Below are 27,500 nucleotides of genomic sequence, written 5' to 3' on the forward strand. Positions count from 1 at the left end.
GACGCGGTGTTTGTAATGTGTTTGAGAAAATGGCGGCTTTATTACCTAGGTGACGTCACGTTCTGACGTCATTGCTCCGAGAGCGATAAATAGAAAGGCGTTTAATTCGCCAAAATTCACCCATTTAGAGTTCGGAAATCGATTAAAAAAATATATGGTCTTTTTTCTGCAACATCAAGGCATATATTGACGCTTACATAGGTCTGGTGATGATGTTCCCCTTTAAAGATTAATTTGAAAACACTGCAGGTCAGATTTCTTATTTAACTCCTGATGTCTAACAAACCAAATTGAAGATGCCAGTGGGCCGCACTTGGCTCGCGAGCCGTAGTTTGGACACTTTTGGTGTAGAGAGAAGACAAGTTCAGCCTGACGGGTTTGATAATGGGAAAATGGAGACACCAAGAAGAAAGACGAGCTGGAAAAACGGGGGAGGACGGCGCGAGGAGGACCACTTCACACTTCAATCGGCTGTGTTGTGACAGCGCTGCTGTCAATCTGTTGATTGAGTAATTACCATGTCAATCAACACAGAGGTCAAAGCAGATGGGGCACCTGTGTGGGAGAGGCTAGTAATCGAGTGAGGAAAATACTTAAATTTTAAGGCGGCGAAAGTAGATTTTCTATTGTAGCCCTAAAAGGTAAAGGCTGGTGAAGACCACACATTCAAGTTAAATTATTATATGAAACATTTAGCGTTGATATGTAAACATGTATTCCAAATCCAGAAGAGATGAAGAAGGAAACGGGACAATTTTGAAAGTGGTTGACCTATGCAGCATAACTGTTTCAAGCCATACCTAATATCAGACTACACGTTCTTTCAATAGAACATGTCCAAAAGTAACTCTTAGTTAAAGAAGATAGGCCTGGCAATGCAATTACACTCCCTCGGCCTTCCTTCCCCCTCTCTTTTGCACTGCCCTACGATCATCTCCTCCTACAAAAAAAAAAAAAAAAAAAGAGCTAAAGATGTCAAAAGATGGATAATTTCCCCTCGGTACAATTTAACTGTCACTTTGCGATGCCATTTACTATGGCACGCAGGGCTGTTAATGTCCCCAACTTTGCATGTCAGACACTTTCCAGCCAATTAAGCTGAGGGGAAAAAACAGGACCGAAGGCTTTGCTGGCGGAAACCTGAAGGATTAGACAAGGAAGTTAATTGTGCCTCATCATGCCATCTTCCTTCTCCACCCTCCCTACTCATCTTTTGTGTGACGAAGATCGGCAGGCCTGTTATCAAGCCACTGTCCTCGCACGGGGGGAGGACAGGGGGGTGTCTGCAGAACACAAATGAGACGCTGATCATGACACCACTAGCCTGTTGTTATGTGTGCTTAAGAACAGCGTTTAGTAAAGCTAATAGGAGGTGCTGACATGAGGGGAGTGATGCCAGTTCAAGGGACTACAGCCTTCTACTTATTTGATGTTGAATAGTGAACATCTATGGGTTTCTCAGAACAGTAAAGACAGATGCCAAATAGTAATGGTTTTAATGATACGCCACAACCACAGTACGATATTTAACTTGGTTTTAAGGTCACAGTTTGGTTCATCTTGGGTACAGAAAGGGAATAAAGGCAAAACTTAAAACAGTGCAGCATTTGTGCAAACAGCTATAATGATATTTAAAATAAAACATACAAAACCAAAGGGCCCAGTTCCCCATTTCTACTAAACAATAGCGACACACTTTTTAGTCTCATCCACTTATCTTTGTCCCTTTACCTATTTAATCGGGTAGGCCAAGTGTTCCCAAACAAGAGACTTTCACGACTGAAGAGGGTTTTCAAGCTCTGGCAGAGGACATTTGTTTATGGTGCATTTCTTTTGTCAGTTTCAAGTTTTTTGGGGAAAAAGAGCCTTTTAGCCAAAACACGAATGTCCACTGGAGAAGACGTTGGTTCTTCGAAGGATATACACCAGGGTTGTCAAACGTCCGGCCAGAAAAGGTTTAATTGCGGCCCGCAAAATTTATTTTGGTAAATATAAAAATTAGCTGCAATTTTTTAATGAAATAAACTGCTGTTCTAAATGCATCCACTGGATGTAGCAATAATAATTCCAGTGTAATCCATATCCACATCACACTGTTTAAAGATGACGTGTCAGCTGACTTTAAGTGTCTTTTGAATTAGCTGTCACTCTGCCAATCAGCGCAGGTGCAAGCATTTAGCTGCTCCTGTTGTGGCTGGCGGCAGACTAATGCTGTAGCGATGCACAAAACCATTCATTATAAATGGCTCACTTAACAGATAAAATAATGAAACGGTAAGATGAAAAGATTTAAGCAAACATGACCATAATTTTTGTAGTTAAAATTCCGTGCAGCGCTTGCAATTTGTTAACGACATTAGGTGCATTCTGAACTCCATTGTAAAAATGTGTGTTTCTACATTTGTATGTTCTATTTTATTTTATGCTTACCATATTCACATTGGTTAAGTTTGTAGTTATATTACTTTTAATTTGAATATCATGATGTCATTTGACAATTGTTTTGATTAAATTATAATTGTAAAATTTGAATGATGATAAATAGGAATGTCCGATAATGGCTTTTTTGCCCATATCCGATTGTTCAACTCTTAATTACTGATACCAATATCAACCGATACCGATATATACAGTCGGGGAATTAACACATCATTATACCTAATTTTGTTGTGATGCCCCGCTAGATGCATTAAAGGAGAACATTATCACAATTTCAAAAGGGTTAAAAACAATAAAAATCAGTTCCCAGTGGCTTGTTGTATTTTTTTTAAAAATTTTACTAGTCCCAGAATATCCCTAAATAAAGCTTTAAAGTGCCTTATTTTCGCTATCTTCGAAACCACTATCCATTTCCCTGTGACGTCATACAGGGCTGCCAATACAAACAACATGGCAGTTACCACAGCAAGATATAGCAACATTAGCTCGGATTCAGACTCGGATTTCAGCGGTTTAAGCGATTCAACAGATTATGCATGTATTGAAACAGATGGTCGGAGTATGGAGGCAGATAGCGAAAACGAAATTGAAGAAGAAATTGAAGCTACTGAGCGAATAGTTATTGACGCTATTCGAAGATAGCGTGGGTGTACCTAATGAAGTGGCCCGTAGCATGGCTGCCTTATTAGCATCGCCGGTAAAATGTGCAGACCAAACGATCAGGACTTTCGCATCTTGTGACACTGGAGCAACTTAAATCCGTCGATTGGTAAGTGTTTGTTTCGCATTAAATGTGGGTATCTAGTTTCAAATGTACATACAGCTAGCGTACATAGCATGTTAGCATCTATTAGCGTAGCATGTTAACATCGATTAGCTGGCAGTCATGCCGTGACCAAATATGTCTGATTAGCACATAAGTCAACAACATCAACAAAACTCACCTTTGTGATTTCGTTGACTTAATCGTTGCAAATGCATCTGCATGTTATCCATACATCTCTGTGCCATGTCTGTCTTAGCATCGCCGGTAAAATGTGCAGACACTCTGGCAAATTCAATGGCGGAAGATTTCTTGCTAGTGGTGCAACTTGAATCCCTCCCTGTTGGTGTTGTTACACCCTCCGACAACACACCGACGAGGCATGATGTCTCCACGGTTCCAAAAAATTGTCGAAAAAACGGAAAATAACAGAGCTGAGACCCGGTGTTTGTAATGTGAAAATGAATATGGCGGGTGTGTTACCTCGGTGACGTCACGTTCTGACGTCATCGCTAAAAGACCGATAAACAGAAAGGCGTTTATTTTGCCAAAATTCACCCATTTAAAGTTCAGAAATCGGTTAAAAAAATACATGGTCTTTTTTCTGCAACATCAAGGTATTTATTGACGCTTGCATAGGTTTGGTGATAATGTTCCCCTTTAAACAATGTAACAAGCTTTTCCAAAATAAATCAACTCAAGTTATGGAAAAAAAATGCCAACATGGCACTGCCATATTTATTATTGAAGTCACAAAGTGCAATATTTTTTTTAACATGCCTCAAAACAGAAGCTTGGAATTTGGGGCATGCTCTCCTTGAGAGAGCATAAGGAGGTTGAGGTGGGCGGGTTTGGGGGTAGCGGTGGTGTATCTTGTAGCGTCCCAGAAGGGTTAGTGCTGCAAGGAGTTCTGGGTATTTGTTCTGGTGTGTTTATGTTGTATTACGGTGCGGATGTTCTCCTGAAATGTGTTTGTCATTTGGTGTGGGTTCACAGTGTGGCGTATATTTGTAATAGTGTTAAAGTTGTTTATACGGCCCCCTTCAGTGTGACTTGTATGGCTGTTGACCAAGTATACGTTGCATTCACTTGTGTGTGTGAAGAGCCGTAGATATTATGTGACTGAGCCGGCACGAAAAGGCAACAATGCCTTTAAGGTTTATTGGTAGTCTGCACTTCAGCCTACGTCCGTGTACAAAGTGGTGTTTTAAAAAGTCATAAATTTTGCTTTTTGAAACAGATACCGATAATTTTGAAACAGATACCGATAAGTTCCGATATTACATTTTAAAGCATTTATCGGACGATAATATCGGACATCTCTAATGATAAATTAATGTGTTGTGGATGTCACCAATGTGGCGGTTTGAGGAAACACTCGGTTGCTTTTCCAAACACGTCTTTAAGAGTAAACTGCCAACATTAGAATGCTAAACAAGAAGTGCTTGAAGTTTATTGGTTTGTAAATATACTGAGACAAAGACTAAGTACACTGTGTTCTTTATGGTGTTTTGACATTTTTTCCTCCGAATTTTCAACTAACGAAGTGTTTTGCCAAGGGGAATATTTGTCGGATGTACATTTTCAGAATGTGCTTGTTCTATTTGTGGCCGAAGTAAGACAAAGAAAACAATTTGTCTTTATATCGTGGACACACGAAATCTGGAGAAATTGGAAGGAGCAAAACTCATCCCATTACCAAAACTGAAGACAAACTGCGAAAAAAGCTTGTGGGAGACCGTCTTATCAGCTGAACATAAAGAACATCAACACACACAAGGCTGTTTGTTCAAAAGGTTAGTTCAGTAATTGAGTGAAAAATTAATGTTCAAGAAATCCATAGCTACATCGTTACGTCCACAAATACAAAGCATTTCACAATTTACTTTCTGAGTTGTTTTGATTGTTGACGACGCGTAGACATCTGTGTGTGTAGCTACAGGCTTACTGAAGATACATATTTATTTTTATGAATGGTAAACAAAAAGAAGTAGCGTAATGTAGTCGTTTGCTTCGTCAACGACACGCAGGTTTGTGTTTGTAGATATACGCCTACTGAAGAATCGTATTGTTCTATGAACGTAGATTGTGGTGGTATATAACACTTTTTCCATCTATTCTTTAACGTAACTATCTGGGTGATTACGGTTAGTAACAATGATAGCAAGGAATCTTCTATTATTTTGGGGTAAATTTGAATGTGCAGTCTTTGTTGTGGGGGATTTTTCTGCATTGACTGCTAGCACTTCATGTCAACACGCACATCGCAATTACTCCGTTCTGAAACACAAATTTAATGAATGTTTACTTGGGTAAAACAATCTAGCCCTTTACTAAGTGATCGTTGCAACAAGTTTTGTGCAGCAAAAATGAAAGATATGCTAGTTTTGTATGAAATTTAAACGAGTGATTGCTGATCGTCCGCCATCTGTGACGAAAGCTTGTGGGTTATGAAAACAGTAACCAGGGGGTGAAGTTTAAAGGGTCAGAGGCGTCCATTAAGATCAGTTTAGTTTTGCTTCCTGTCAGTAACTCAATGCTCTTTCAGTGGGAAATCAATATGCCATTACAAGGTACCTGATTAGAACTACATTAACCACCAACACTTGTTGCTGGTTGAAGAACATGATTATTTCTATATCGGATGTTGGAATGTGAACATTAAGGTTTTTCAGTACAATAAAAATAAATGCTAGTTGGCACCACACCAATTTTTGTGCAAATCGATTTTGTGTTACTTGCGAATGAGGTGTTCTCCCAAGTTGCATCACTCTTTATTAATTTCCACCAATTTCAACGAGGCTCGTACACGTCCTTCATTTCCCCACTCATTAGCATTTTTGTCACTAATCACTTCCAAGCTGCAGCCGCAGATAGCTGCCAAGATGGAGTGGTAGCAGGTTAGCCTGAGACAATGCCGAGCGGACGGGCGCGAAGGCTAACAGGGCGGCGTGTATGATGGCTGTCGAGAGCTAATTTGCCACAGAAGTGTTCAATAAGTCATTAAGCTGCAACGAGACGGGCGCGGGCGAGAATGATGCCTCCTTTGTCCTGGTTTACATCAGCACGCTCTGCTTCCTCCTCAACCCAACAATCGGTTTGTCCGCTGAGTGACGGAATGAAAATGACTGATAAAGAGAGGAAAGTAGACTCCAAAGTCATGTGTTTGCAGCTCCAAATGGACAACAAGGGGAACAGCATCTTGAACCTTCTGTGCAATACCTACCATTTGCATAGAGTAACAGTCAAATGTTTGGAGACATTTTATTGAAAAGGGTGAGAAAGTGTGTCCAATTTTTTTTACTGGTGCATTGAATTTCATGTTTTGAACACAGATTGTTGTTGTATACTTGAGAGTAATTAACAAGTCTAATTTAATGCTTTTTAATGTCTTTTTTTTTAAACTGTTTTTTAAACGCTCGGGTTGGTTTTAAAGTGTTTGTAATTTAACAGAATCTCAATTGAACATGGATGAAACCAAGGTCCACAGTATGGTCGACTCCTAATATTGGTGCCATTTGGAAGAGTGGAAGAGTGGCCGTGCGCAACCCGAGGGTCACTGGTTCAAATCCCACCTAGAACCAACCTCGTCACGTCCGTTGTGTCCTGAGCAAGACACTTCACCCTTGCTCCTGATGGGTGCTGGTTGGCGCCTTGCATGGCAGCTCCCTCCATCAGTGTGTGAATGTGTGTGTGAATGGGTAAATGTGGAAGTAGTGTCAAAGCGCTTTGAGTACCTTGAAGGTAGAAAAGCGCTATACAAGTACAACCCATTTATAACCCATTTATTTATCTATGAGTGTTTCACAAAGATTACAAATTTTGTTTGGCTCGCAATATTTCAGAGGGGAAAGAATGTCCCTTATTTTCTGGAAAAAATGTTCTTATTATATAAGTGTTAACATGGGCAATTATAATAATAATAATAAAAATGGATTTCATTTATATAGTGCTTTTCTATCCATTATGCGAATTAGACGATTCCCCTCACCCACAAAAACACAACAAAAAACTACAGAAATGGGCTTGTCCACCTGGGTCCAAGTTACAACCGGTGTGTGTGTGTGTTTTATGTACTGCTCGCTACTGACGATGACCCAAGAGTAAATTAGCCTGCTAATCGCGCCGAAGCAGTGATTACCGAGTGAACCCGTAAAGTGTTTGTGGCAGATTTACTATGAAAATCAACAGTGGCAGGGGAGCACCTGCAAAGTTGACAGTATCGACACTTGAGGTAAACACTGTATGAAAGTATGCGTATAGCCTCAGTGTATCCCCCCAACGGTGCATGCCGTGGCTGGGCTAAATCCAGCAATTAGTGCTCTGTACATAATTAACATGCTAATGAGATGATCTACTTAAAAAGCTACTCGACTAAATAGAGCACACACATAACGGCGTGGAAGGGGGCGGGGTCATACTCGTGACCCTGCGACCAGTGTTTGATAATACTGATCTGCATTTTGCAACACACAAACATTCACTTTGGTTGTAGAGCAGTGGGTGGGAGAGAAGGGGAGAGGTTGCAGCTGCTGAGTCCGCAACAACAAAGCCTGGCATTGACGCCATACTCAGGAACAAAAACTGCACACAAATGAGCAATTTCCACATCCTCTCTCTGTTGGAAGCACTGACCCAGAATTCAACCTCGGCATTGATCACAGGGAGAGATGAGCGACGTGCCCGGACACTCATATTTACACACACCTGCCGACTGGATGTGGCAGATGAAAACACAAAACTACTGTACTGAGTCTGACCCAAATATAAGACGCATTCTGGACCCTTATTACTGTAATTTTAACGCTGGACTATCTCCAATAATATTTTCGAAGCTTTTAGTCAAATTTGAGCGTGTAAAAAAATAAATTGTGAAGCATTAATCTACAGAAAGTATTATTTTTTAAATATTTGAGTGCAGTAATGTCACAAAAACGGCCAAATTAGGTGTTTATGTTGAGCATTAGTTTTTACTGTGCAAAAAGGACAAGTGGTAGGAAATGGATGGATGGATGGACAAAATTAGAGTGGCCGCTATGTGAACTCCAACAAAATACATAAATGTACCTATTTTGGAGTTCTAGCATGAACACAGCTTTAGTTATACATAGGTTGTGATGCTAAATTTATAATGGTGGTTGCCATCAAACAACCGTCAAGCAACCAAGAAATGTGTGTGTATAAAATATTTATTTGATATTAAAGTCTGATTAAAAAGGGTTCCATCTTGTTAAAGTTGTGTCCAAATTTTTTAATTTTTTTAAAAAGGGGCAATGAAAACTTATATTCAGCCCTATCTTATATTTTGGTCAATACGGTAATGCCCCACAAAATTAATCATGTTCTTGCCAAGACAAAGTTCTGACTTGTTTAAATAAGTGCTGATCAGGAGTGAACAAATATGGGGGCGTACTATATTCCAGCTCATTTTATATACGAGTCAGTATGGTATTACAGCAAGACATTGATGATAACTACGCTAAGATAAAATTGTTGTCTGTTCTTCATAACTGCGCTAAGATAAGATTGTTGTCTGTTCTAACAAGTACTGATAAGTAGTGCTCAAAGATACGGGGCCGTCTTATATTTTTTTAATGTGGGTCAATACGGTAACACTCAACATTAATTATATTTGGGCTTATATTAAGTTTTAACTTGTGTAAAAATGTGCTGATCATGGGTGCGCAAATATATTGGTTCGTCCTATATTCAGGATCATACAACATTGCATATGGGTCAATATGGTATTACACCACAACATTAATCATATTTACGCTCGGATTAAGTTTTTTACCTGTTCAAATAGTTGTTGATCAGGGTGCGCTAAAGTATGGCGCTAACTTACATTCGGGTCAATACAATAATACACAACAGGAATTATGTTCATGCTAAAATTAGGTTTTAACCGGTTTAATTTGGGTCCTGATTAAGAGTGTACAACGATATTGGGCTGTCTTACATTCAGATCGACACAACAAGATTAATCATATTGGTTTTTACCTCTTCAAAGAGGCACTGATCAGGGCTGCACAAATATATGGGTTTGTCTTATATGCAGGGTCATTTTATAAATGGGTCATTATGGTAACACACAACATGCATTATATTAGGGCTAAGATTAAGTTTTAACCTGTTTAAATTAGGTTCTGATAAGGGGTGCGCAAATATACGGGGTCGTCCTATATTCAGGATCATCCTATATATGGGTCAATATGCTATTACACCAAAACGTTATTCATATTCACGCTAAAATCAAATAGACACTGATGAGGGTTGCGTAAACATATGGGGTTGTCTTATATTCAGGGAAGTTTTGGATATGGGTCAATATAGTAAAACAGAACATGATTTATAAGATTAAATTTAAACTTGTTTAAAAAGGTGCTGACCAGAGGTGCGCAAATGCGGTCGTCCTATATTCAGAATAATTTTAAATATGGGTCGTTATGGTATTACACAACATTAATCATATTCAGGCTAAGTTACATTTTTACCTGTTCAAATAAGTGTTGATCACAGGTGCGCAAATATATGGGGCTGTCTTAAATTCAGGGTTATTTTATATATGGGTCAATGTGATATCACACAACATCATTTATGTTCATGCTAAGATAAGGTTTTAACCGCTTTAAATTAGGTCCCGATTAAGGGTGTGCAAAGATATGGGGCTGTCTTACATTCGGGTCGATACAATACTAAACAACAAGATTAATCATATTGGTTTTTACCTGTTCAAATATACACTGATCAGGGGTGCACAAATACATGGGATTGTCTTATATGCAGGGTCATTTTATATATGGGTCAATATAGTAACACAACATGTAACTTATTTGGGCTAAGATGAAGTTACAACCTGTTGAAAAAAATGCGGAAGAGGGGTCCGCAAATATATGCGATAGTCCTATATTCAGGACCATCCTACATATGATTACAACAAACAACGGTCAAGCAACTAAGAAATATAATGTGTGTATAAAATAATTAAGTGATATAAAACTGTAATTAAAAAGGGTCTTTTTTTCTTTATGGTTTTGTCCGATTTTTTATTTTTATTTTCCTAAAAACCTTATCCATCAATCCATTTTCTACCGCTTGTCCTCTTTTGGAGTCGCGGGGGGTCTAAAAACCTTATGTTCAAACCTATCTTATATTTGGGTCAATAAGGTAATACCCACCAAAATGAATCATGTTCTTGCCAAGACAAAGTTTTGATTTGTTTGAAACAGTGCTGATTGGAGTTGTTCTATATTCAGGGTCATCTTGTAAAACGAGTCAAAATGGCATTACACCACAGCATTAATCATATTTGTGCTAAGATTAAGTTTTTACCTGTTCAAATAGATGTTGATCAGGAATGTGCAGCAATACTTGGCTGTCTTATATTCAGGGTCATTTTATATATATGGCTCAATACAATAACACACAACATGAATTCTATTCATGCCAATATGAGGTTTTAACCGGTCAAAATTAGGTCCTGATTGGGGATACACAAAGACATGAGGTTGTCTTATATTCGGGTCAAGACTTCAATATACATCAAGATGAATTAATATTGGTTTTTACCTGTCCAAGTAGACACCGATCAGGGGTGAGCAAAGATTGCTGGTGGGCTTGGCCAGTCCGAGGGTAAAGATGGTGTCTTGGAGGCGTCGGACAGCGTTAGCGCCACCGCCATTGGAAACGACTGAGGTGAGGGTGTGGAAGAGCAAATTCAGATGGTAGTCGTTCAGGACCACGTCATTTTCCTTCATCTCCTTCAGGATGTCCACGGCCTCTGGATGTGGGGGGCAAAGAGGAAGTCGTCTATCACCACATTTATGCCAGCTGCTCTTCTAAGTCAAACTGATCGGTAACAGTAGACACAAAGTAGAAACAAAGACAGGGGAACGCGAGGAAGAAAAAAACTGGTTGGGTGTGTGAGTGTAATAATAAAGGCCCTTTTAGGTAATTCCTTGTGGGGGAAACAAATCCGTATTAAAGCAGCATTTTGTTCCCAGCGGTAATGCAAATGCAACCCTGGATAATGCCAACTCTGCGTTAATTGCTACGTGCGGGTTTCTAAACGAGACTACAATTACCGGACCCCGACAACGAAGGCCAGGTTTTTGCCTTGGCCATGTGGGAAGGGGGTTTTGGGGAGGGGTGTCTGGGGGGGGGGGGGGGGGGGGGGGCAAATTATAGGTATGCAGCGACGAGGGCCAGTCGTGGCTTTGACGAGACCTCTGTAAACGGGATGAGGGGCCGATCCATTTTCCATGGAAATGGAAGGCTATTTACCTTTGCCACGCGCCCATCTGGACAACACGGGAGGGCTGAGTGGTGAACGGGGAGTGCGCATGTATGTGTGTGTTTCAGTAATTAAGATGCATTTACGGTCTATTTGGACAGCTGCTAATGAATGGGTTGATAGCGATACAGCCGCTTTCCACCACAGATACTAATCTATACAAAATGACCCCGGGGAAGCACGTGTGCAGAATATTTAAATGAATAAAGTGTGTAATTAAACTGTATGTCAATAATTGGAATGTGCCTAAAAGCAAAACAATATATAAAATGTATACTGTATAACTGGGGTGTCCACATTTTTTCCACAAGGGCCATGTAAAGAAAAAACTAAAAATGTGGGACCGTTTTAATATTTTAAGTTTTGAAAACAAGCCAAAACTCACCCATGTAGACATGCCAAGAAGTTACACATATTTAAAGAAAAGGAGCAAACACAGCTTGACTTGGATTAATTCTTGAATGAAACTACCGTAATGCCTTACTACCGCCTCTCTATATACCGCCAAGTCTCCTGGAGTCACAGCACTTCAAAATGTTGCAACTTGCCGTATTGTTCATAACAAATTAGTACTTTTTTTTTCAAAGCAGTTTTCAACTTTGGCAAATAAACACCTCTTTCCAATGATCTCCTGCTTTTGATTAACACTGTCTTCCTGGCAAATTTGGGAAATAAACACCATGGCTATATATACTTTGAACATTTCCAGTAGTCTATTCTTTTTTGGGGTTGCTAATCTTACATGTTACTCCTGTTTTTGTGAAAGTCTTTCTCTATTTTCTGACACACGTTAATCACCGAAACCAATTGCTTGCAGTAGATCTGACCAAATGGAGCAATCCATCTGCCATCCAATCACCAGCCACCACCTCCCTTGCTGCTTTTACCCGTCTGGTGAGCCAGTATGCATATCCATCAGCTCATCCGAGCGTCGGGGCCAGCAAAGGGAGCCCCACAGACAGACAGACAGACAAACAGACACACAGAGACACACACACACACACATCCATCCATCAGAAAACAAGGGAGGAGGACAAGCCAGGTAAACAAACATCACACAGCCCAGTGATTCATCTAATGTTGCACGACTTGACTTGCAGGTGAAAATACGCACAAAAGTGCGGACAGAAAGAAGGGTGCCGAAAGGGCCAAGGGCAGGTCAGAGAGACAAGTGGTGATGGAGAGGTGCGTTTAAAAAGATGGGAGCAGTTATACAGTAGGGTTTTGATGGTCCAGAAGACCACTATGATGCTTCAAAGCAGGGCTGACAGGTTGAATGGATGATGGATGCACTTGACTTGGCTGGCGAATGAAAAGGGCGATATTTAGGATGCTTCTCTGAAGTCAGAACACATTTTTTGTGTAGTTTTTAGTAAGGACAAAACCATATTTTTTATTTAAGAGGTAATTGTTGGGTACTAACGTATGGCCATAACAGCCACAATGTTTACCACTAATTGTTACTCATAATTAAGGATTAAAGTCAAGTTAAAGTACCAAAGATTGTCACACACACACTAGGTGTGGTGAAATTTGTCCTCTGCATTTGACCCATCCCCTTGATCACCCCCTGGGAAGTGAGGGGAGCAGTGAGCATCAGCGGTGCCGTGCCCGGGAATCATTTATGGTAATTTAACCCCCAATTCCAACCCTTAATGCTGAGTGCCAAGCAGGGAGGCAATGGATCTCATTTTTTTTTTATAGTCTTTGGTATGACTCGGCCGGGGTTTGAACTCACAACCTACCGATCTCAGGGCGGACACTTGAACCACTAGGCCACTGAGATTACGGTTATCATTATTATTGCGGTATCGTTAATGTTCTTAAAAAGTACCAATACACATTAGAATCTTTTGAACAAAATGTTTTAATAATAACTAAAATAAATATAACTGTTGCACCACTATGTTTGATGTTTTGTGTTTATTGTTCACTGATAGTGGTTTTAGCCTTAGTATTTTACTGTTTTAACGGCTAAACTTTTGTTTTAAATATTGGTTTGTACTGTAGAACTTATAGATGTATTCAAATGAGAAGTGTGTTAACAAGTAAATCTATTTTTTACAAACCCCGTTTCCATAAGAGTTGGGAAATTGTGTTAGATGTAAATATAAACGGAATACAATGATTTGCAAATCATTTTCAACCCTTATTCAATTGAATGCACTACAAAGACAAGATATTTGATGTTCAAACTTATAAACTTTATTTTTTTTTGCAAATAATAATTAACTTCATGGCTGCAACACTTGCCAAAATAGTTGGGAAAGGGCATGTTCACCACCGTGTTACATCACATTTTCTTTTAACAACACTCAATAAACATTTGGGAACTGAGGAAGGTAATTGTTGAAGCTTTGAAAGAGGAATTCTTTACCATTCTTGCTTGATCTACAGCTTAAGTTGTTCAACAGTCCGGGGTCTTGTTGTCGTATTTTACGCTTCATAATGCGCCACACATTTTCGATGGGAGACATGTCTGGACTGCGGGCGGGCCAGGAAAGTACCCACACTCTTTTACTACGAAGCCACACTGTTGTAACACGTGGTTTGGCATTGTTTTGCTGAAATAAGCAGGGGCGTCCATGATAACGTTGCTTGAATGACTACATATGTTGCTCCAAAACCTGTATGGACCATTCAGCATTAATGGTGCCTTCACAGATGTGTAAGTTACCCATGCCCTGGGCACTAATGCACCTCTATACCAACACAGATGCTGGCTTTTGAACTTTGCGCCTATAACAATCCGGATGGTTATTTTCCTCTTTGTTCCCGAGGACACCACTTCCACAGTTTCCAAATATAATTTTAAATGTGGACTTGTCAGACTACTTTTCCACTTTGCATCAGTCCATCTTAGATGAACTCGGGCCCAGCGAAGCCGGTGGTGTTCCTGGGTGTTGTTGATAAATGGCTTTTGCTTTGCATAGTAGAGTTTTAACTTGCACTTACAGATGTAGCGACCAACTGTAGTTACTGACAGTGGTTTTATGAAGTGTTCCTGAGACCATGTGGTGATATCCTTTACACACTGATGTTGGTTTTTGATGCAGTACCGCCTGAGAGATTAAAGGTGCGTAATATCATCGCTTACGTGCAGTGATTTCTCCAGATTCTCTGAACCTTTTAATGATTTTACGGACAGTAGATGGAAAATCCCTAAATTCCTTGCAATAGCTTGTTGAGAAATGTTGTTCTAAAACTGTTCGACAATTTGCTTACAAATTGGTGACCCTCGCACCATCCTTGTTTGTGAATTACTTAGCATTTCATGGAAGCTGCTTTTATACCCAGTAATGGCACCCACCTGTTCCCAATTAGCCTGCACACCTGTGGGATGTTCCAAATAAGTGTTTTATGAGCATTTCTCAACTTTATCAGTACTTATTGCCACCTTTCCCAACTTCTTTGTCACGTGTTGCTGGCATCAAATTCTAAAGTTAATAATTGCAACAAAAAAAAAAAAATGTTTATCAGTTTTAACATCATATATGTTGTCTTTGTAGCATATTCAACTGAATATGGGTAGAAAATGATTTGCAAAACATTGTATTCCATTTATATTTACATCTAACACAATTTCCCAACTCATATGGAAACGGGGTTTGTATTTCTGGCAGGCATTGTGGCGTCCCACTCTGTTAAACGGTCCTTGAAGGCACCGTAAAAACATCTACGTCTCATATTTCTCTGAGTAAAGAACAAATACTCTGTTTAAAGAGAGTACATTTTTGCACAATTGAATAGCTTAGTTTCTCAGACAGTAATGCATTTATATAAGTTCGGATTGGTGTATGTCATTTAACGGGAAAACACATTTAAATATTTTGTTTTTAAGTTAGCATTTAAGCTAGCGAAGTGACCCAGTCAGTTTATCAAAGTGCAGTTATCAATTAAAATTATTTTAACGGTAATACTAATCCTTGTATGTTTTATTGTGGTTGTCATTATTGTTAGATCTCTCATTGTCTTCAAAGCCTGGGCGATATAGCTTAAAAATTCAATTCACAAAATGTTTTCCGATTCTTTTCTCGACTTCTTTAAGAAATCAATAAATACAAATGACAGATAATTCCAAACAAATTTTGCTTTTTAAACGGTAATATTAAATGTCAATACTTTTACCGCAGTTATTATTAATGTTTTTCATTACAAACGCTGTTTCCATAAGAGTTGGGAAATTGTGTAAGATGTAAATATAAACGAAATGCAATGATTTGCAAATCCTTTTCAACCCATATTCAATTGAATGCACTACAAAGACAAGAAACTTTAATTTTTTTTTGCAAATAATAATTAACTTAGAATTTCATTTCATGGCTCCAACGCGTGCCAAAGTAGTTGGGAAAGGGCATGTTCATCACTGTGTTACATCACCTTTTCTTTTAACAACACTCAATAAACGTTGGGGAACTGAGGAAATTAATTGTTGAAGCTTTGAAAGTGGAATTCTTTCCCATTCTTGCTTGATGTACAGCTTAAATTGTTCAACAGTCCGGGGTCTCCGCTGTCGTATTTTATGCTTCATAATGCACCATACATTTTCTATGGGAGACAGGCCTTGACTCCAAGCGGGCCAGGAGAGTACCCGCACCTTTTTTTTATGAAGCCATGCTGTTGTAACAAGGGCTGAATGTGGCTTGGCATTGTCTTGCTGAAATAAGCAGGGGTGTCCATGAAAAATACGGAGCTTAGATGGCAGCATATGTTGTTCCAAAACCTGTATGTGCCTTTCCGCATTAATGGTGCCTTCACAGATGTGTAAGTTACCCATGTCTTGGGCACTAATGCACCCTCATACCATCACAGATGCTGGCTTTTGAACTTTGCATCGATAACAGTCTGGATGGTTCGCTTCCCTTTTGGTCCGGATGACACAATGTCGAATGTTTCCAAAAACAATTTGAAATGTGGACTCGTCAGACCACAGAACACTTTTCCACTTTGCATCAGTCCATCTTAGATGATCTCGAGCCCAGAGAAGCCGGCGGCGTTTCTGGATGTTGTTGATAAATGGCTTTCGCTTTGCATAGTAGAGTTTTAACTTGCACTAACAGATGTAGCGATGAACTGTATTTAGTGACAGTGGTTTTCTGAAGTGTTCCTGAGCCCTTGTGGTGATATCCTTTAGAGATTGATGTCGGTTTTTGATACAGTGCCGTCTTAGGGATCGAAGGTCACGGTCAGTCAAATTTGGTTTCCAGACATCCCGCTTACGTGGGGTGATTTCTCCAGATCCTCTGAACCTTTTGATGATATTATGGACCGTAGATGTTGAAATCCCTAAATTTCTTGCAACTGCACTTTGAGAAACGTTGTTCTTAAACGTTTTGACTATTTGCTCATGCAGTTGTGGACAAAGAGGTGTACCTCGCCCCATCCTTTCTTGTGAAAGACTGAGCATTTTTTGAGAAGCTGTTTTTCATACCCAATCATGGCACCCACCTGATTAAATGATTGATTGAAACTTTTTATTAGTAGATTGCACAGTTCAGTACATATTCCGTACAATTGACCACTAAATGGTAACACCCGAATAAGCTTTTCACTTGTTTAAGTCGGGGTCCACCTGTTCCCAATTAGCCTACACTTCTGTGGAATGTTCCAAATAAGTGTTTGATGAGCATTCCTAAACTATCAGTATTTATTGCCACCTTTCCCAACTTCTTTGTCACGTGTTGCTGGCATCAAATTCTAAAGTTAATTATTATTTGCACAATAACTTTTTTTTTCAGTTTGAACATTAAATATGTTGTCTTTGTAGCATCCATCCATCCATCCATCCATCATCTTCCGCTTATCCGAGGTCGGGTCGCGGGGGCAGCAGCCTAAGCAGGGAAGCCCAGACTTCCCTATCTCCAGCCACTTCGTCTAGCTCTTCTCGGGGGATCCCGAGGCGTTCCCAGGCCAGCCGGGAGACATAGTCTTTCCAACGTGTCCTGGGTCTTCCCCGTGGCCTCCTACCAGCTGGACGTGCCCTAAACACATCCCTAGGGAGGCGTTCGGGTGGCATCCTGACCAGATGCCCGAACCACCTCATCTGGCTCCTCTCGATGTGGAGGAGCAGCGGCTTTACGTTGAGCTCCTCCCGGATGGCAGAGCTTCTCACCCTATCTCTAAGGGAGAGCTCCGCCACCCGGCGGAGGAAACTCATTTCGGCCGCTTGTACCCGTGATCTTATCCTTTCGGTCATGACCCAAAGCTCATGACCATAGGTGAGGATGGGAACGTAGATCGACCGGTAAATTGAGAGCTTTGCCTTCCGGCTCAGCTCCTTCTTCACCACAACGGATCGATACAACGTCCGCATTACTGAAGACGCCGCACCGATCCGCCTGTCGATCTCACGATCCACTCTTCCCCCACTCGTGAACAAGACTCCTAGGTACTTGAACTCCTCCACTTGGGGCAGGGTCTCCTCCCCAACCCGGAGATGGCACTCCACCCTTTTCCGGGCGAGAACCATGGACTCGGACTTGGAGGTGCTGATTCTCATTCCGGTCGCTTCACACTCGGCTGCGAACCGATCCAGTGAGAGCTGAAGATCCCGGCCAGATGAAGCCATCAGGACTACATCATCTGCAAAAAGCAGAGACCTAATCCCGTGGCCACCAAACCGGAACCCCTCAACGCCTTGACTGCGCCTAGAAATTCTGTCCATAAAAGTTATGAACAGAATCGGTGACAAAGGACAGCCTTGGCGGAGTCCAACCTTCACTGGAAACGTGTCTTTGTAGCATATTCAACTGAATATGGGTTGAAAATGATTTGCACAACAATTTCCCAACTCATATGGAAACGGGGTTTGTACATCCCTACTGATTATATAAGTAAATGCAGCTTGTAGCACAAATATAATCGTCACTCTTTTCAAAACCAAGCTATTCTGCTTAACACGAATTAGGGAACCAATAAATGGGACATATGCTAAATGACAGGACACAGGCTTCTTTGGAAATTGGGAGCAGATTATGCGACAGTAGCAAATATTGCAATGTTTATTGTCAAGAAATACAATGAGGATCAAAGTAGAAGAAAAGACACATGCTGATAAAATGAACCGAGACGAACATGATAAACGAGCAGCAGTAAATTCATTGTCGACACAAAGAGGAAAGTGGGGGCGTAATGAAAGTGATGACAATAAAAGGTCAAAGACAATAAGAAAGTGAACTGGCGTGTGCTGAACCACAGGAAAAAGAAAAAAAACAAAAAACATTAAAATAGATTTTTTTCTTTTTTTTACAAAACAACAAGGAGAAATTATGTTCACCCGGGCCGAGCGGACCACCAGCGCCTGGGCGGGTACGAGCTAACGTCAAACTTAGCCATGTGTGCTAATGTGGGTGACAAGCGTCTCGCCCAATGTGTGCACTCTGGCTAATGGCGAGTGAGTTAGCGCTGACGATACCCAAGCCAACACACACGGGCGGACACTCCAACTGTCGTGCCCAACAAATGCCTTTTGCTTGAATTCACATGCAAATTTCTGTGTGTGTGAGAGTGTGCTTTTGTGTATGTGTGTGGGTGTGTGTCTATGTGTGTGTGGCACTTTAGTGGACATGATCTGCCATGAGCATCAAGGCGGATTTCAATAATTCCAGAAAAATACACAAAGTCCTGTAATTTCCCCCTCTGTCATTTCTCACTGATGCAGGGATGCGAAAGTGTGTGTGTGTGTGTGTGTGTGTGTGTGTGTGTGCGCGCGCAACGTAGGCAGGCAAAGCAAGAGGGAGGACAGCAGACAGGACAGACGAGGGAAACATTTGGCTGTCATTGGGTGCAAAAAGCAAAGCGGCAACACTGATGGTAATTGTGTCTTCGATGGGCTGAAGGAAATCCACCGTAGCATTCTGAAAATGGTCGGCTAATATGCTAGAAGGGACAGAGACAGACTAGCGACACACACGTAGCAGGGGTATTTTCCATTCTTACAAAGTCCTTTAAATTGAATATTAGGACACGTATTGTTGTTTTTGGCACTTTAAGTAAGACCAACTAAAAGTGTGTCTACACAGTGCAAAGCCGCTACTTAGGTACTATAAGATGCACCTCATGACAAAAAAATACACATTTTTTCCACGTAGCATTATCACTGGAGGACTAGAGGAAAAGGAATGGCTAAGTATGCTACACATACTGTACATACACAACAAGCAGGACAACACAAGAAGCTAACTGCTAAAGCTTAAATGTAAAGCAGCGGTGATCGATCCAGATGTCGATACTATTAATTCCTGGTTTAAAATCAGTATATAAACGATACTAAAGTGAATCCCGTAAGTTCCGACTATAAGCCGCTACTTTTTTCCTACACTTTGAACCCTGCGCATTATAAAATGAACTGGCTAATTTATAGATTTTTCTTCACAAGCGTCAATAGTCTTTTTTTGTGGTGTTTTTTATTATTGTTTACAAACCCAAGGAGGAAAGTATCTGGACACAGAAAAGTTTTTAGGGAAAAACTCCAATTATTTATGTAGCCAACAATAGTTTTTTGTTTTTGGTTCATTTATTGTGCACCAGACGCTTTGTTTTAAAAAAAATGTGTGTAACATTCAATACATCAACTGATTTACAACAACGCTAGCACACTCTAAATCTAATAAGACAAGCGTCATGGAAATGTTTTTATGTGTTTACTTTAGTTACCTGCTATAACTCATTTTCAGTTCTATAATCCGTTAAAGTATTAGATCAGTACTTGACATCGGATAGGATTTGAGGAAAAAAAAAAACGTATCAGCGGTCAAAAATGTTGATTGGGATATCCCTACTTGTTGGCAAATGCGCTTAAAAGGAAGCTACATGTTCCTTCATCATGCACTCAAAATCATTCAAGTTTTTTTTTCATTAAAAATCAGTTATATAAAATTACATTTTTACATTTAGGAAATTACGGCCTCTGTCCAGTAATCACCTGCTTTCAGTAAATCTTTTTGGGGTTTTATGTAACTAAATGTCTAAGCATTTAGAGTATTAAATATAATTATAAACAAATAAGTGTCCTGTCAAGCTGCAACAAGAAACCATTTCGACCTTAAAAGATACCTCAGTATTTTAGGCTGAGCTCATTTAAAATCTATGGGAGAACTCAGAAAGTTTGAAGAAGATGGAATAAAAACGAAAAGTGGTGCTTAAGTGCATTGAAACATCTAAGGAGGAGGTGGACCAAAGCCGACTCTTAAAAAAGTGCCGCGGCCTCAAGTGCGCTCCAACACACGGTGGACAAATCAATAACGACAACAATACAACAACTTACCGTCCAATCGGTCATTCTTGGCTAGGAGCTTGACAAGTGAGATGTATTTGGCCGCATCCAGCACCGCTGATGAGACTTTGAGACTCCTGGAGAGGGAACGACATTGTCTATTAATGTATTCCAGTCAAGGTAATGCAACTCATCTATTGTGGGCGCATGCAGGAACCAAGTGATGAAGAATGGCGTAAATGGGGGAGCGTTTCTTGTGTTTTACGTGGGCGGACTTTGCATTAATGTCTCTCCTAATACCAGTCAAGTTAAACTTTAATGGCAAAATACAGGTTGCAGCTCATGTAGCGGAGTCGTGTGTGTGTGTGTTTGTGTGGTCCACTCACATTTCCCTCTTCAAGCTCATCGCCTCGTCCAAATTGTTGCAGCGGCAACAAAGGGCAATGAGGATGGCGTAGGCCCCACTTGTCATGTGTTCTTGGTATTGCTGCTTCAGCTCCAGGGCACGCTGCATGTGCTGAAAAGATGCAAAAACACTCAGAAAAGACTGCAATGGAGCCTCAAACCTCAAAAACATACATTTTACTGGCTTTTGAAGCCTAAGTTCAAGTAAGCAATGCTTTTAGCATGTGCACTTTCAAACCACATGTTAGTGAAACAAATGTGTTTTAACGAAGAGTGCACAATAGATATTGAATTAGGATGTCACACAGATTAATCGGATAGCAAATAATCCTCTAATAACCGATAAAATAAAAACCCTTCAATGTGGCGACATTACCCGTACTTTGCTGTTGGTGTGTTAGAGTGAGCAAATTAAGTGCTTAATTTCTGCCGTGCAGCCTGTCGTAAACAAACAGCGTTGATCGTGTGGGACTTCTTCGCTGTTTCAGAGAAAGACTTTTAGATGCTATTTCCACCAAATGCTCAGCAAACATTACACAGTGAGGGGAAAAAACATCACGCAACAACACATCAAACCCTATCAGCCAGCTAAAACGCTAGGAACACTACGACAGTGTTTTGAAAGCCAACAAAGACTCGGGATGGGTATTGTTCACATTTGAACTGAAACGGTACCAATTGCCAGTACCTGGGAATCAACACCAGTCCTCGACTGAACTATCCATCCATCCATCCATCTTCTACCGCTTGTCCCCCTCAAGTTCGTGGGGGTGGTTGGCGCCTATCCCAGCTGCATTCGGGCGGAAGGCTTCATACACTCTGGACAATTCACCACCTCATCACAGGGCCATTTTTGGTAATATTGTGTGCTTTAATAAAGCATTAATTGTTTGATAATATATATATATATATATATATATATATATATATATATATATATATATATATATATATGTATATATATATATATATATATTTTATGTAATATTTAAAAATGTGCTGAAATGATAACTGTGCTGTCCTGTTGTTATATATTGTTTTCTCACAACAATTGGAGTCTCATTAGCAATGCAGTAACACTTCCAAGACATCAGATGGCAGTAGGAAGTAGCTTTTTGGCCGGATCTAAAAAAAATAAACTACATCTCTCAAAATCCTCTGCACACTGTGGTGAAGCAAAGTGGGGGCGTGGAACACCGTAAGCTAGAGGTGAAGTGTACGTAGTCGATGAGAGGAATTGTTATTTTGAAAAATTCCTGAAAATGTATTAAAAATCTATCAATAAATATTTGAGTAATGTTGTTAATCAGACAAACAAATCCTGGCAAAATCATACCCTCTTGAGAGGGAGTTAAGCAAGTATGCGTTCTGCAAACCAAAGCTCGAGTGTTTTCAAGGCAACACAGAGCCAGCCAGTCATGTGGCCGCACACGAAGGGAAAATCACCCCAAAAAAATGAGAAAACCTATAAACGACTTAATATATCCTCAAACAATCCATCCATTATTCCACCACTTGTCTCTCGATGTCATTCGAGGGGGTTGCAGCCTGTTCAGTTGCATCCGACCGGAAGGCAGCGTACACCCTGGACAAGTTGCCTCCTCAAACTATCACCCAGAAAATATATTTGAAGCCAGCAAAGCCAAACATCAGTTTGTGAGGTATTTACATTAATAAAAGTTATAATGTCAGGTAACATTTCTGTGTAACAGCATATTCCAGACAGATATAAACATGTCTACTGTGGAGGACACTGCTTCTCAGAAAGTTAAAGTTCAGAGACACTAAAGTGAACATTGTTTGCTTGAAACAGAGGATTTCTCTGCACAATTATTTGCACTAAACAACATTCAAAATACACTAAGTGTGTTTATCCTAAACATTCTTGCCAATTAATTACCACTATAACATTTTAAAGTTGATTGATTTTGCATGTATCGATACCCAGTCGTACCGACAGAATTTGGTCTATGGCTGTAAAAGTACCGAATTCGGTACCCATCCCTAACGAAGACGCTCGCTGCTAAAAGAGCTAGCCCAAAACCAGTCGCAAAGAAATGCCCCAAGCTTGTTCGTTTTATTATGGCATTTGAAAAGCGTAAAATGTTTGCCAAACACGACCTGAAGGCTAAAGCAATCTGTGATTTTATCATGGAAATGATGGCGCGGGACAACCACCCTTTAACATTATTGAAGATACTGGATTTTGACAAGACAAATCTACAAAAACAGAGTCTCTTACCTCCAGGTGTGCAGAAACTACAGTTAAATCTGAATGTAAAAAAATAAAAGATATAAATAAGATATCGGTTTTCGGTATTGATATCGGCCTTGAGAAGCATGAAGTTAGTATTGGCGTGAAAAAAAAAATATTGTGCTTTCTTAATTTTAACCAAGGGATGTAGAAAGCCATTTTCGGTTTGGAACTTGTTTTTAGTATATTCTCAAAATAAAACATTAGGACACTAATTTGCTTTGGCACTTGTAAAACAAGCTAAAATGTGGACTTTTGTTCAGACAGCTGAGAATATATCTGCCAACAATGGATTACTTTTAGAATCTTCCAAATACTAAATGTATTAGAGTGGCCACCCTGGTTTACACAAAAAAACAAATGTCCACTGCACATGCATGGAGAAGGAACAACACTGCATTGGGCTGAGATTTAATCAGAGTTATTCAAAAACGACATACTGTACCTCCTCGGACGAGAGGGCCAGGAAGGTTTGCTTGAGTGATGTGCTCAAAGGTTTGTTTCTCGCTTTAAGCTCTGCTAGCCTGTTAAGCGACTTCAGCTCGAGATCCTGATGGCAAATCAATCAAAAAGTTAATTCTGCTGACTGGTAGCATAACAAATTCAAGTTTACGATGCATGTTTTTTCCTCATCACTTACGGTCACAGGGGGGGTCGCTGACAAATATCTGTTGGACGACAGGTCCTCCGGGTCCACCAATTTGTAAACATCCTACCACAAAGCACACACATTTAATAATTTCCTGCAATGTCTGCCCAATGGCTGCACACAAAATAACATATTTTTAAAAATACGATCCAGATTAACACCAACATGCCATTCCACCTTTTAATTATTCCTTCTTCTACCTATGAGCTGCAACACAACTCATTGACTAACACTAAGTGCCATGGGTTTTGACTTTGAGGATTATATCAAGTCTTTCTTGTCATTTCTGTGAACCGTCCTTCCAGGACCTTCAATGATAAATGGCTTAAAGACCATTGGAACTTTCTTCAACAGTAGTACAAGGCAACAAACAGTCCAACCAAATCTTGATTTGTATAAATAAACTAATTATGAACAATTAATAAATTAGCAGCCACATATTTAAAAAAAAACATTTTAAAATATGGTTTTATTTTTTGCTGTTAGATTTCAGACATTTTATCATTTGAAACTTTAAAATCAAATCAAAATATTGCAAAATTCTGACCCACTTTTTTTTTTTTTTTTAAATAAATCAGAATAAGCTTTAAAGCAGGGGTGTCCAAGCTATGTCGAGTGGGCCGAATGCGACCCTGCGGCATTTTCAATTTGGCACGCTAGATAGCACGAGTCAAACAATTTGAACAGGAGCGTTGAATCCATATCATATACAAATATCCAGTGGGTCTGGTAGCTGCAATGTTACTGCCAACTGGTGGCCAACAAAAGTAACTCTGCCATAAATTGAACTTACTAGTAATAGAAGTCCCGCGTTTGATTGTATGAATGCATGCATGCAGCGGGGGCTGTATATTGTAGCGTTCCGGAAGAGTTAGTGGTGCAGAGGTTCTGGGTATTTGTTCTGTTGTGTTTATGTTGTGTGACGGTGCAGATGTTCTTCCGAAATGTGTTTATCATTCTTGCTTGTGTGGGTTCACAGTGTGGTGCATATTTGTAAAAGTGTTAAAGCTGTTTCTACGGGCACCCTCAGTGTGACATGTACAGGGATGGGAATGAAGATTTACAAAATCAGCTGAAAATGTTTTAATCCTAAAACACCGCTTTGCGGAAGGTCGCACAGCGGCCGCACCCGAGTGCACTTAGTGCACTCGCCTGCTAGGAGGGTCTGGGGGCATGCTCCCCCAGAAAAATGTTGAAATCTATGTTAGCTTATGAAACATTTCCTGCTATTTTGAGTCGAAATCTAACAATATTCTCCTGACCAAAACTTCACATTTATTAGCAAATATTTCATAAAAATGTATCATATGATGAAATTTATGTATACAAGTTTACACATGTACCAAATTCTTGCACACTTTTGGATTATTTGGAATTCTCTATCTTGTGCTGATAACTGGGTCAACGCAGAGTAGAGATGCGGGGTTTGCGGTCTCATCCGCGGACGAGGGTCGGGCGGGTGACATGACGAAAAATAAATTTTAAATAGATTCGGGCGGGTGGCGGTTGAACCATTCGGAAATATATATACATAGTTAAATGTTATGTTGAAGAGGTTCATTTAGCCTACTGACGTGTATCTATAAATGGTTGATTTATATAGGCTAGTAGGTAAAGTGTTGTACCTGACAACACTTGATGGTACAATCCATATAAGACGTCACAGACAACGCTAACATCACGTGACACCTCTGATGAAGGCTGCAGAAGCAAGGTAGCCCAAACTTGTCAGGTACAACACTTTACCTTACTATCCTATAGAAATCAACCATTTATAAATAGTTAAATGTTACCCACATACGAAAAACGAGCAGCACTCTTTGAAACACTATGTGGGCATACTTTTATTTTGAAGTGCCTCGTTTGGTCTGTCCACAGATGCAAGGAAGCTACTTCCGGGTATGGCCAACGAGGTATTTGTCATTTGTTGGTATTTTACTTGGTATAATGTTTGATCCACATGCTGTGCATGTTATTATTTTTACGTTTGTAACGTGCTTTATTTATTACAGTTTTCACGGTGAATTTGAAGGGAATCGAAGCCTTCAAGTAAATCAGTTCAAGAAAGCCATTGTTTCTGTGCTATTTGGAGGGAGTTACATTTTCTAACCTCAGTAATGCCTTGCATTGTCTATATTAGATATATAACAACGGGCGAGTGGCGGGCGGTTGTAGCTTTGATAAAATGCTGGTTTGGGTGGATGGCGGGTGGATGACGACTTTAGTGATGCGGTTGCGGATGATATAATTGCCTATTCGCTAAGGGTGTAACGGTACACAAAAATTTCGGTTCGGTACGTATCTCGGTTTAGAGGTCACGGTTCGGTTCATTTTCGGTCCAGTAAGAAAACAACAAAATATACATTTTTTGGTTATTTATTTACCACATTTGTAAACAATGGCTTTCTCCTCTTAACATTGGGAACACTATAATAATTCTTCCCACGTTAATCCACATTAAACTGCCTCAAGTTGTTGCTTTGATTAAATAAAATGACAAAACCTTTCTTCTACATATAAAAAGTGCAACATTAAACAGTTTCAAGTCAACTCATCATGCTTAATTAATTACAGCATTTGGGATGCCTGTAGTTGAATTTTATTATGTAAATGTTATATTTGTATCCACATGTGATAGCAGGGAACCTGCCATTCACAACTAGGCTGCTACATTACTAATGATTCATGTAACTATAGCTGAAAAAATAGTAATATAGCAATACAATGGAGTTCAATGTAATAACAAACAGGGCATTTTTCTGCCCCTAACACACACACACACACGCACACACGCACATACACACACGCACGCACCTACGCGCGCACACACACACTGCAAAATGAGTTAACGTTACGCTAAAAGCTAATTAACCTTCACCTCAAGCCAGAACTGCGAGCGAGCTGAGCTGCAGTTTAAGTTTCTAGAAGGTCAACGGGGTCATAGTGATAGTTGTAATAGTTGTGACTGGGAAGTGTTTTTTATGATTTGGGGAGAGTCCGCTGCTCCCCTGCTAAACGGATATTACATCGCTCTGAATACGCACTGCTGATTGGCTTTGTATGTAACCAATCAGATGGTTGTGTAGACAGAGGCAGAAAGCAGAGCAGCTTGTGAAGACTTATTCTTACAAACTCGTTCGATACTACCGCGTGCCGAACCGAAACCCCCGTACCGAAACAGTTCAATACAAATACACGTACCGTTACACCCCTACTATCCGCGCTTCTCTAACGTACAAAAACCACCCTGGCGGCGCCAAAATCGGCAAAATTCCATGGATCCGCGGAAAATTCCCATCCCTGCCAGTATGGCTGTTGATCACTGCATTCACTTGTGTGTGTGAAAAGCCGTAGATATGTGATTGGGCCCACGCCCAAAGGCAGTGCCTTTAAGGTTTATTGGCACTCTGTCCTTCTCCCTATGTTTGGGTACCACTCCGTACAGTGGCATTTTGAAAAGTCATAAAATTGACTTTTTGAAAC

The 27,500-nt window shown here is 40.1% G+C and overlaps 1 protein-coding gene across 1 annotated transcript in view; it reads right to left on the reverse strand.

The window, feature by feature from the left end:
* Window positions 1-27,500, reverse strand: part of lrpprc (leucine-rich pentatricopeptide repeat containing) — a 169,820-nt gene that overhangs the window by 73,629 nt on the left and 68,691 nt on the right. The window contains exons 19-23 of the mRNA XM_061911204.1: window positions 24,009-24,080; window positions 23,814-23,918; window positions 21,096-21,226; window positions 20,761-20,846; window positions 10,772-10,982 (exon numbers count right to left, since the gene is read on the reverse strand). Coding sequence (XP_061767188.1) covers window positions 10,772-10,982; window positions 20,761-20,846; window positions 21,096-21,226; window positions 23,814-23,918; window positions 24,009-24,080 — 605 coding nt within the window. The remainder of the gene's footprint in view (window positions 1-10,771; window positions 10,983-20,760; window positions 20,847-21,095; window positions 21,227-23,813; window positions 23,919-24,008; window positions 24,081-27,500) is intronic.

The sequence above is a fragment of the Nerophis ophidion genome, linkage group LG09 (genome assembly GCF_033978795.1).
Source record: "Nerophis ophidion isolate RoL-2023_Sa linkage group LG09, RoL_Noph_v1.0, whole genome shotgun sequence".
Lineage (NCBI taxonomy): Eukaryota > Metazoa > Chordata > Actinopteri > Syngnathiformes > Syngnathidae > Nerophis > Nerophis ophidion.